Source organism: Quercus robur, chromosome 7 (genome assembly GCF_932294415.1).
Source record: "Quercus robur chromosome 7, dhQueRobu3.1, whole genome shotgun sequence".
Taxonomy (NCBI): domain Eukaryota; kingdom Viridiplantae; phylum Streptophyta; class Magnoliopsida; order Fagales; family Fagaceae; genus Quercus; species Quercus robur.
The window spans coordinates 26387573-26399834 of NC_065540.1; the positions used below are offsets into that span (position 1 = coordinate 26387573).

At 34.8% G+C, this 12262-nt stretch overlaps 1 protein-coding gene across 8 annotated transcripts; it reads left to right on the forward strand.

Moving 5' to 3' along the window:
* Positions 1-298: 298 nt before the first annotated feature.
* LOC126692955 (OVARIAN TUMOR DOMAIN-containing deubiquitinating enzyme 4) lies at positions 299-5989 on the forward strand. 8 transcript variants are annotated; one of them, XM_050388781.1, is made up of 8 exons: positions 299-482; positions 840-904; positions 2970-3004; positions 3103-3690; positions 3916-4037; positions 4600-4640; positions 4874-4972; positions 5135-5689. In XM_050388781.1, exons 3-8 carry the CDS (start codon positions 2977-2979, stop codon positions 5397-5399), a joined length of 1143 nt encoding a protein of 380 aa, XP_050244738.1. In that variant the 5' UTR covers positions 299-482; positions 840-904; positions 2970-2976; the 3' UTR covers positions 5400-5689. The 8 variants fall into 8 exon arrangements, with proteins under 8 accessions (XP_050244738.1, XP_050244739.1, XP_050244744.1 ...); XM_050388787.1 differs by lacking the exon at positions 5135-5689 and adding an exon at positions 5705-5989 and having other exon boundaries at positions 300-482; XM_050388788.1 differs by having other exon boundaries at positions 300-482; positions 5215-5247.
* Positions 5990-12262: the final 6273 nt, after the last annotated feature.

Here is a 12262-nt window from a genome sequence, read left to right on the forward strand (position 1 = left end):
GAACATATGACATACTCCTTTCAGGTTTGTATACATGAATAAGATTATTATTATTATTATTATTTAAATGGAATTTCATTGGAGAAGTAATGATGTTGAAACATTGGTCTTAACTCTTAACGAGATTACAGCAGTAGGTTTCAATAAGAGTTCTATTACCACAATCAAATTTACAACTTTTGTAACAGATGTGTTTATCAACTGTCACTTTTATATTAACCACGTGGCAAACATGGTCCATATTTTTTTGGTAATTGGTAGGACTAGAATTTATGTTTAAAAAATTCACGTGCCAACCATCTTGTAAACGAAGAAGAAGCTACCGCTTGCCATAGCGTAGCAACAAGTCAAGCAAGTCAAGCAAGAGAGTTTCAGCTGAGGTGAGAGAGAAACTTCACAGATACAAATCCAAAAATACAAAAAAAAAAGACGCGGCTTATCTCACAATCCAAAACCTTCAAATCGAGTTGAGAATTTTGCAGGTATTCTAATTCTTTGCTTCTTTCCTCTTCTAGAATCTCGCCCAACAATACATTACCTTTTCTCCTCCACAGTTATCACGTGTTTTCCTTCCTGGGTTTTTTTTATTTTTATTTATATTTTACAAAGATTACAAATCGCCCTTTTGTCCTTATTCATTTCTGCGTGAACACAACACAACAGGTTCGGTTTCTTAATGTCTGCAAAAAATTTCAAACATTTTGTGTTGTACGATGTTACTTGCAAGTTGCTTCTTTTTTTGTTTTATGTTGCTCATTGACGCATTCCTAAACATTGTTATTCATAATTAGCAATGTCCAATGATACCCTTGAATTTACTATTTCTAATTATTTTGCAGTTTTGGCTATATATTGTAGAATTTAAGAGCTTTCTGTTTCTTCAAAACCAGAACAAGCAAGCGAGGTTTTCTTTCTGATTTTTCTGTTGTTTGGATTGGATTAACTCATTCTTGTTTTTCATGATCATGACTTCATGGGATATTCCATGTTTGCCTTGTCTTGTCTTGTTTCTGTTATTGCTACTTAAAATTGACCAATTGGGTTTTGTTTGTTTAAGATTATATGATGCATTTACAAGTAAGCAATTGCGATTTATTCTTTTCGTCACAAGAGGAACAGAATTTTGTATTGCCTGCACTTGTTCCTCGCTTCTTGCTACTTAATTGAGTCTGGGTATAATGAAGGTTTTGAGTTTGAATAGTATTAGGGAGAATTACTCAACATTGATGATAATATGGTTCAAAAGAAGATCCCATTTAGGGTTAATTTTTAAAATTCCAAATGTCTTCGTCTATTTTGTTAGTCCAAACCAATGTCCAATGAGCTCTAGCTAAAATGGCATCTCCTCTCCTTGTAAGAACAAGATGGAGGTTTCGGTCATGAGTTTAGGAGTGTTGTGTGTGTTATTACCAATTAAAAACAAAAATTGAGTCCCATAAATTACAATATTTATCATCAAAGCATGAAGGCTTTCCTTTCTTTAAGGAGTGGAGCTGTCAGGTTTTATAAGTTATTGACTCGTGTTTGATGGTACTGTTGAATATATAAGCATTGGATTTTTTAGTTTACATAATGCAAGCAGATTTTAAATAGCCTGGTTTTCAAATTAGAAAAATAGTTGTCGATTGGTGTTCCTATGGATGACTGTTTGGAGAGCTGGGGTTCCTTCTAAGGTGGCTTCTTTATATGGCTTGCCTTTTTAGGCCATATCTTAGCCTCTATATAATTAAAAGGAGTAGTGTCTTATATGTTTGGTGCTTTATGTTCAAGAAAAATGCAGACATTCATTACATCATAGTCTTATTGTTTGTGTCATTAAGCTTAGAATACTCTTTGGTTGAAGTGGCATGGATGATCACTAAATTCTTATTTGATTTGTTGAAGAATTGAAGGGGTTATGGGAAAATAGAAAAGGAATGGTGGTGTAGGTTAGATGGCAGTAATGCTGTGCTTGATGTGGTGTATCTGGAATAAGCATAATAGTAGAGCTTTGGCGGGAGTGGATACTCCAATGTTCTAGCTAGTTGATCCATAAGTATGAGGCAATTATAGATTCTCTTGATCTTGGGATAAATAGGTGAAAGAAATATCATGTTTGGCTTGGGAGTCTTTGTCCATAGAAATGTCTTGTGAAAGGGCAAATGTATAGAACCTTTCAACAATGTAGTGCTTTTTTGGTAGATTCAGAGCTAGCCGGTAATGACATTAAAATATTTGGTCAGAAAGGAGCTTGTGAAATTTTTAGAACCTATTATGTGTGTTCTATAAAAAGAAGAAAAAAAAACTATTATTTTTGTAAGGGGTAAGAAGGCATTAATCCATTCCTTGTATGTGATTCACCTTGATGTTTCACTTAATCCTAGTGTCTAAAATTGATCTTTATGTCTCATGTTTGTAAGTTCTTTCGGGTTGATCTTTGTAATACATATATGAGTGGTGAGAGAACTATATTAACACGAAAAGGCTCAAAGGTTGGTGTTGGAAAAACATGGTGTTATTGTCTAATTCTAGGCTTGTTACCCTGATTATTTTACTCTATGGCTTAGGTCCTCAGGTCTCCATAAAGGCTAAAACTAATTTGGAGTTGAGGAAATTAATTTGAGTATCTACATGAGCAAAGTCCCAATCCTGACCTAATACCATAAATGAGGATCTCATGCAAAGATACATGAGATGCTCTGCCATTGACAAGGAATGCTCCTTTGAAAAATATATACAAACAGTTCCCTAGTACTTAAAAGCATATTGCTAGATTTGTTTTTATAGAAGTGACCAAGTAAACTTCCCTGTATTGTGCAATGGAGTATGAGCTGCAAAACTTTTGCCTATAGAGCAAGATAGGTTGATAAACATCTATATTTTAGGATATTATTTAATGAGAAAGGAGTGATTCTTTAAACATGGATCATTCTGTCTGTTGGTGCTGTTTGTTAATAATAATTAATTCTGTGATCTCTCTCTATATGTAGATCACTAATGGAAAAAGGAGTAGCTCTTTACATAGGTAGTTGCTCCTTTTATGAGAAAATCAGTGATATTGAGATACTTAAAGAAGTGTTATTGTAATTAGTTGGCCAATAATGCACTGTGCCTATGCCTCAGGTTATGACAATAAGAGTGTTTGCTCTCCCATCAGCACATGTGCTAAGAATGTTGTCCACCTGAGTGCCCATTTTCAATCCCAGATGGGCAGCAAAATCTGTGCTGCAGTGTCACGAGGACCATCCAATTTGCGTTGTTTCTATTTGTACCCTGGGCATTCAAAAACAAACTATGGTAGCATGTCTGTTTCCAAGATATTATCTACTCCATCACGTGCTAACCAAACGTTCCATGGAAGCTGTTTCAGGTCTTACTTCTCAAATCAAAGGGGAAACTTGCTAGTTAAATGTTTAAGCAGTAAAGGACCTCAGAAAAGGCATCTTGAAATTTCATTAGCGTGCCAAAATTTGAATATGAAGCTTTTGGTGCCAAAAAAAGGAATGCTTCCCAAAATCAAGTGTAATGTGGGGCCAGTATCTTGGCCCCAGGGATGTGCCTCTGCTGGCTTAATTTTTGGCTTACTGGTTTGTTGTTCAAATTCTGAACCCACACATGCAGAGGCATCTCACAAGGAGGGGCATAAGGAAGAAGAATCATGTGCTAAATTCTCACATGGGAAGAAAGTCTATACGGATTATTCAATCACTGGTGAACATCATTTCATACTTAGCATCTATACAGTTTTCATTCATATTTTAAATAACTTGTTTCTGGTGCATCAAATTCTCTATACTTTGAAACTGCTTATTTAGATTACTATTTCTATTACTATTACTACTATTATTATTATTATTACTATTATTGTTCATTATTATTATTATTATTATTTTTGATTGGATGTGTCAGTGTGGATAACTGCTCCATTCTTTGCAGGGATACCTGGTGATGGGAGATGTCTGTTCCGCTCTGTTGCTCATGGGGCTTGTTTACGATCAGGGAAACCAGCTCCAAATGAAAGCTTACAAAGAGAACTAGCGGATGATTTACGGGCTAAAGTATGGTTCCTATGCTCCTCCACTATGACAGTTATGAGTTTAAAATTTTAATTTAATAAGCATGGTTTGCGTACCTGCTGCAGCGGTCACTGCATTATTTCTATTACCCATACCAAGGTTTCCATCTACCATTTGAAACTCATAACTGGAATATTTATTTATTTATTTGTATAAGAAGATATGAATGATGGGGAAAAAATGTCATGACCAGAGGAAGTAGTAATCCCATCTGTGCTATATCCCAAAAAGACTAGCCGAGTTGCAGCAAACACCTAATGTGGGACACAACTCACATCCGTGTAGACACATCCATTTCAATCCACATAATTTGGGATATGACAATCTTTGTATTAGTGCTCACCAAATTACGCTGACAGGATTTTTGACATGTAATTTGGGGTATCACAACAATAATGAATTTCTAACATGTAATTGACCTCTTTGTATTAGTCCTCAACAAATAACACTGACGGGTTTTCTGAATGTTTGATGCAGGCTTATTTATGTGTTTATTTTTTAATTCAGTCGACCCCTAATATGTGTTGATCTTTACATTTGTCAGGTTGCAGATGAGTTTATCAAAAGAAGGGAAGAGACCGAATGGTAAGTCTTTGAGTTGTATGCTTTTGTCATTCTGACAACTTTAGTGCTACGCTTGTTTGCCCTGTTTTGATCACTGATGATATATGTCTTGTATTTTACAAAAAAACTGTTGTTTATTATTCATGATTAATTAAAATGGAAAAGAAATTTAGTTAAAAAGTTTGGCAATGGAGGCTACTCCTTGTAATTGTTGCTGACGTGGCTGAAGTTTGATGGCTTCACAATGTTAACAGGTTTGTCGAAGGAGATTTTGACACATATGTATCACATATAAAGAAGCCACATGTATGGGGAGGTGAGCCTGAATTGTTCCTAGCTTCACATGTTCTCCAGTAAGTCTCTCTCTTTCTCTTTCTCTTTCTCTTAATGTGCTCAATGTGGTAGTTGGGTTGTGGGGGATTGGAGGCTGGGACTTGTCATCTGCTTTAGGGGTTCTTGAGTTAAATCTAGAGGTTCTAATTAACAGACAAGTGAAATATTCATATTATATATAGGGAAAAGAACCAGTCCAAGATGCACTTACTGCATTGCAGACTATTCATCTTTTACATAATCTTGGATGTTGAACTGATAGGAGTTAGCTACAGGATGCCAATTACAGTATACATGTACGATGAGGATGCTGGTGGCTTGATATCCATAGCTGAGTATGGCCAAGAGTATGGAAAAGAAAATCCCATCAGAGTTCTCTACCATGGTTTTGGTCACTATGATGCATTGCAGATGCCAAGAAAGAAGAGCGATAGATCACGACTTTAGTTTTCATATTTGAACAACAGAAGAGCGGTTGTTGTTTTGAACTATAACCAACGAAAGTGGATTATAAATTGTATCATTTTTTTTTTCTGCTATAATAAGTGGAAGAAGGAGGATTTGAACTTAGGTTCTCCTTATGAGGATAGTTGGGCGATGTCACTGAGCTATAAGGCTCTTGCCACATCATCTTCTTATTTGTATTCTAGATATCATAGTTAAAGAAATGATTGAATTCACTCGAGACAAGCTGAGAATAAGACGTTAGTTCTAATAACAGAATCTTTCCTATGCAATCTTCTTCTTTGCAGCCATATGTGGTTGAATTTAGACAGCTGAAGAAGTGAAGAGAAATAGATTGAGTCGAAGAATAATTAATAAGGATATGTAAGTCAGACATGTATGTAACTTTCATTAAAGTTGGTGATATTGATCAAAAGTACTGGAAAACTCCAATGCTGATCATGCTAGTTCTTGAGATTAATAATTTGCAGGTGAGTTTGTTACAATTTTTGTAGCAGCAAAACCTTGCCAGTTTCGCCAAGTGTAATGGCACGTTGAGAGATATCTTCTTGGGCATTTGTCGCCCTCTATCACATTTCTTCCGTTAATGGTCCCAAAAATGACGCTATTTTCTGTAGAAAATAGAAAATAGAAAATAAAAATAAAACTTCTAAGAGAGAAAATAAAGACAAAAAAATCCAAAAATTAATTAAAAAAAAAAATCATCTTTAGGCTTTAGCGCTCCACCTGACAAGTATAGCCGCAAATCAACCATCAGTTTAGTTTTTAAAACTCAACCACAAGAGGAGATTTGAAAAAATAAAAACAAAAAACGTGAGATTAGGAGTAAAGAAGCCACAAAAAAAAAAAAAAATGTGGGCTTAGGATTCTGAGTAATTGAAGGAATATGGAGAAGTTGGAGCAATTGAAATCTCTAAATACATAGTGGTCCTATTTTGTAGGCAAGATTGTACGTGGAGTCAGTGATGTATTTTTATTAGGTTGTCCTTAAGTTTTTGTTCATCCCAAAATTATTTGTATTTTTAATATTTTTATGTTGTATTGACTATTCTCTCTTTGAATTTCTTTATACAAAACGACTATTTGAAATATCTAATTTTAGTGTAGAAGAATATTTCAAGTTTGAATACCCAAAGAGAGTTAAGGAAAATATTTTCAAAACTATAAACTTGTGTAAAATAAAAACAAACACACAAAAATGTGAGAAAGAGAACAAAAAAAAGATTGAGTAATAAGAAAATTACATTTTTATGCCTCAAAGAGAAACAAAAGGAGGGGAAAAGAAGACATTTATTTATGTTTTGTTTTAGCAACTGGGTTGCAGTTCCAAAAAAAAAAAATGATAGTACCTAAATTTATGGATGAGAAGTTTTTTTTTTTTTTTTTTTGAGAAACCAGACTAGCAGCCTGGGGCTTTATTAGAAACAAAAACCAGAAAAAACAGGAATTAATGGACATCAAAGAGAGCCAAGGGGGTAATATCATCCGGCAGGTCCTCTATCCAGGCCTGAAACTATAACCCAGATTTGGCCTTTTTTGCTAATGCATCAGCTATCCTATTACAAGAACGTTTAACATGATAGAATTCAAAGCAGGATAAATGAGAAGCATGGATAAGAATATCATCTATCAGGTTGCCATACATGGCTTCACTAGCAAGCCCGTGATTAAGACCTTGTATCACAATCATCGAGTCACCCTAAAAAATTACTTCATGAATACCGATTTCAAATGCAAACTTCACAGCACGACGGCACGTCAATGCTTCAACCTCGACAACTAAATTTGGATGAGAAGTTATAGTAACAATTTTAAAAATAAATAAATAAAAACAAAAAACATGAAATTAGGAGTAATGAAAACCGCAAATTAAAAAAAGAAAAAAGAAAAAGGTTAAGACTTAGTAAAGGTAAGAAAAAAACATGTAAAAAAAGAAAAAAGAAAATAAAAATGTGTGCTTAGAGATGTATTTTTATTGAAGGATGGAGAGTTGGAGCAGTTTAAATCTCTGAATCTCTAGTGGTACTTTTTTATAGGCTATGTTTTAATGGGAAATAGAGATGTATTTTTATCTAATTGTCCTTTAATTTTGTCTCTACTTAAACTTAAAGTTGTAGAGGTATTTTTGAATTATCAAACTATCATCTAATACGGGGGAAGCCCAGATAGATAAATAAATAGTAGAAGTCTAGAAGAATAGATAGATTACAAAAGCAACAAATCAAAACTCTCAGTAGTCAGCACTCCCACCCAATCACCAGATATTTGAGGCACCCAAACCTATCATTGCCTGAACTTATCGGGCTTGTCAACCCTGAACCCATCACTGCCCAAACCCATGAGCCCATGATTGCTTCCGCCAAAACTCAAATACATCGCCGCTCCTAATACACAAACTCACCACCATAGACAACAACATCAAACTAGTTGCGTGACCTACGTTGACCCAACAAATTCCAACCAGCAAATCCATTGCCACAAATTTGTTCAGCTTTGAATTTTGAGAGAGAATTGACCCATGGATAAACGATGGAGAGAGAGAGAGAGAGAGAGATAGAGAGAGAGAGAGCAATAAAAGTGTACTACCCTCTGAGCACATGCTCACGCATATGCTCAAAGGCTCTTCTATTTTTTTTTTGTAAAGGTTAATAATTTGCATCCATTATAATTTGAGATTATTACATTTTCCAATCACAAAAATACCTAGGGGTGTGTGATGAGTGTAAGGCTCTTTTCTTTTTTTGGGTTTAATGTTATAATTTTTCTTTCATCTTAATTTGAGGTTTACACATTTGTCCATTAATATCACGCATTGGGGAACTACTAATTGTGGGCGCAGCGGTTTCCTACTTAAAGGAAAGGGGAGTACGTCTCAGTCGAGTGGACCGAGGTGGAGAAAAGATGGAGTCACCACCTAGATTAGGTATAGAAATCATAAATATAGCGCTTTTACATGGAAGGGCTAGTCTTACCACCAGAGTATGAATTAGGAGTTTAGGTATGGGATGGGAAGGTGTTAGACACCCAACCCTACCCGACCCGTGGGTCGGCTTCCAGTCATTGTGTCTTATGTCTTAATCTCATTAAAGGCTCATTCTATATTGTAATCTATACTCACACACACACACTAACATACATCTAGCAACCAACATGGCATCAATCATCCCAAAAGCCCTAACATACATCTATCATGGCAACTCACATCAAGCGTAGCATGCATCTATCATTCATATCATATCATCTCATCCAAGGCAACAAACAACAAGATATCACAAGGGCAAAAACATAGACATGGCAACATCAAAGAAACATGTGATTGCATTCTAGACATCAAGAACACATCATCCAACGAAGCATGTTCAACTCATCATTAAATATATATCCAATGCATGTTCATGTGGATGCATGACTTACCTTACTTACCTTACTACATCTCAGCATCTATGCATCAATGAATGGACACATGAATGCATGTACAAGGTATTAAAGCAAGAAAAGAAAAGAAAACCCTAATTTAGTATGTTAAAGGCAAACAAACAATTAAATAGAGGAACAGAGACTCAAAAAACATAAAAAGAAGCCAAAATAAAGGCATATGACACAAGGAAATAAAGAAAAAGAAGCAGAAAAAGCCAGATTAGGGTTTCTGGGTTGAAGTATGCGTGCACATAAGCTTGCATATGTGGGCTAGTTGTATGCATACGCAAACTTCAAGCATGTGTGCACATACAGAATTATGCGTGCATAGACATGCCCCCAAAAACCCTAACCCAGAAACACAGAAACAGAGCAAAAACAAAAACTAAAGAAACTAACAACCTAACATGCTTTAAAACATGAAAACTACATAAACCTAAACTAAACAAGCATATTAAAACATATATAACAAATAAATTAATTAAGAAAAAAAGGAACACAAGTTATAAAAGATTCAAATTAAGGGAGAACCATGAAGAGAGAGGCTCACCTTGCATATGGAACGCAACTTGATTGATATTTAACCGACCCCTCAGTGCCTATAACACAAAGATTAAGTTGAAAGAACAAGAGAATTAAAGAATACAATAGTTTTTGACAATCACAACTCAAGAACAAGATTAATTTTGAAAAAAGTTTTGAGAAACCAATTTGGAAAAATAGTTTCTACCTTAGAATTAACTAAAGAGAGGATTTTAATTTGTAAAAAATGTGAAAAGGTTCTGTGTGGGTGTTCTAGAAAAGAGAATTAGGGCTTTAGAGAAAATTGAGGCAAAAAAATAACTCTCTCTCACTAGGGTTTTGATTGGAGACACAAGATAAGTATTTATAAGTTAAAATTAGAGTTTTGAGGGCTTTTTAATGATCTTTGGACATTCTCAAGAGTCTATGGGCCCACCCACATCAAAGCATGATGTTTTGGGCCATTAAAATAAAGTTTTAAAATCTAGAAAATCAAACTGCCTAGTTGGCCCAACTTCAAATGGTCATAACTTACTCAATATAAGTCCAAATTAGGCAAAATTTATGTTCAAATTGAATCCCAAGATGTCTACTTTCCAATTCAACAAACCTCACTCAAAAATTATTTGTGGATAAAAAGTTATAGTCAAGAGAATGAGCAAAGATCATTTTTTTTTTCAATTTCGATTTCAAATTGATTTGAACACTTTTGAGTTATGATTACTTCCAAACTATTGTGAACTCCTTATTACCCTTGGTTGAAATATGTCAAGCTCATCATTGGGGCTGGGGACCATAATTTATTAACAGGTACAAAATGCGGTGTTTACACTAATATAACCAAAAGTGTCATGAGGCTAGCTCCAAAAAATAAACACTGACATGACATTGAAATCATATGTTCTTTCGTGGATTTGTTCATTTTTGTAGCTAGCCTCATGACATTCCTGGGTGTATTAGTAGTTCACAAATGTGTGATATTAATGGACAAATGTGTAAACTTCAAAGTGAGATGAAAGAAAAATTATAACACTAAACCCAAAAAAAAAATAAAAATCAATGCTTCTTCCATTAGTGAATTAAGAGACAGAAAAGGTAACATGTTTTGTAAAAGTTTATAAAAATTTGATAGTAGAGAGCAAAATATTATTCAGATTTACAACAATTAAACAAAAAAGCAATATACGGAATTTAAATATTCTATGAATAAGTAGCAAACACTAATTTTATATATTAAACATGGAAGTTACTTTGTTTTTATTTTGCAAATAGGAAAGACATTCATTAAAAGAGATAATATATTGTAGACACTATATTTTGTTTGCCCTTGATTTGTGTACCGGACCTCGAAAATTCCAAAAATATTATATTTTCTCCATGAGGCCGCATAAACATCTAGATTAACGTGGCGCAACCCGTTCGGGCATTAGAGCACTCGAAGTGCCCTTTTAGGTCAAATTGATCAAAATGTACCTAGTCAACCCTGTGTTTACCAAAATTCAAAGTCGGTCAAAATCATCTCAAAATAACATTTTTCATGTTTCTACATCAAACCCGAGCTACTCGGTGATTTTAGTCAACTTTGACCAAGCTTGACCGGAGGTTGACTCCTCAGGGCACCAGAAATCCTAATTTTGATCTGAACATCAAAACAAGTTGGGACTAGCACCATTATGAAGATTATCAAATTCCCTTTCCAACAACTATTCATGGGTCAAAATTTGAGTTAAAACAGTTGAGATATCTTGAAAACTAGACAAAGCACGTTAACACGCTTCTCGAGGCCATAACTTTTGATCCGACCGTTGGATTTTTAATTTATTTAGTGTTATGGAAACTAGACATCTAGAACTTTCCAAGGACACTATGAGCAGCTCAATCCAATTCTAGGAAAAAAAAGAGAAGAGTTTTGGGTAGTTTCCAAGGTAGATTCTCTCTCTCTGCTCTCTCTAATTTCTCTCCCAAACTCATCCAAACAGATCCAAACACCTTAGATTCTCCACTTTTCTCTACAATCATCAAGGTAGTGTTCTTGCACACAATCTTCCTCTCCTTGGTTCGATACCTTGGATTTCAGGTTTAGGGGTATGGATGTAGCTTTTTAGCTACAATCCACACCCTTTTCTTTTTATATCTTTTCCTAGCTTTATCTTGCTTAATAAAATGCTTTATTGCTTTTCCTAGCATGTTCTTACTTCCTAGCATGTCTTTATAATTTTAATAACATGTTTACTTGCTTATGCCATGATTTATCGCTTTGGTGTCGTTGGCCTAGCCTTCTTGGGCTAGGATATGTCTAAATTTAATGTTTGTGCTTAGATCCATATGATTTAGGCTCCTTGCCATGCTTATGCTTAGATCTACACGTCCATGTGTTCTTTGCCATGTTTATGCTTAGATCTACATTCCTATTCTTAACCATGTTTTAGTGTTGCTTTTTATGCTGTGTGTGTGAATCTTCTGTGAGATCTAGAGGTGGTTGCCTTCACATACACTTAGGATTATCAAGAATCAAGATTATGTCAAGAACTTGATGATCAATTCAGTTGCTGTTTCAAGAGCTTAAAGATATACAAGCATAAGTGCTTGTGATTGCTAGGAATCTAAGGAAAAAGTAGTCTGTGGACTCGGAGCTATCACGTGATCGTGATAGTAAGTTTCCTACTCGAGGTAGCAATAGAATGTTAGTGGTTTAAGTCGCTATTGTGTAAACTTCAATTCTTTCATAGTGGATTTGTTTTACCTTGAGGATAGCTAGATTGAATCCTCCCCAGGTTTTTTACCGATTTGGTTTTCCTGGGTCATCATATTGTTGTGTTCTTTATTTTCCGTATTTTACAATGATATGATATATTTGTGTTAACCTAGATTTGAATAATTTGACTAAGTAATCACTTGGCTAATTA

What these genes read in the sequence shown, in the direction of transcription:
- LOC126692955 (XM_050388781.1), top strand. Translation starts at nt 2,977, where the DNA reads ATGGAAAAAGGAGTAGCTCTTTACATAG. An exon ending in AGGAGTAGCTCTTTACATAG is followed by an intron (nt 3,005 to 3,102) that starts GTAGTTGCTCCT and finishes CCTATGCCTCAG; the next exon opens with GTTATGACAATAAGAGTGTT. An exon ending in TACGGATTATTCAATCACTG is followed by an intron (nt 3,691 to 3,915) that starts GTGAACATCATT and finishes CATTCTTTGCAG; the next exon opens with GGATACCTGGTGATGGGAGA.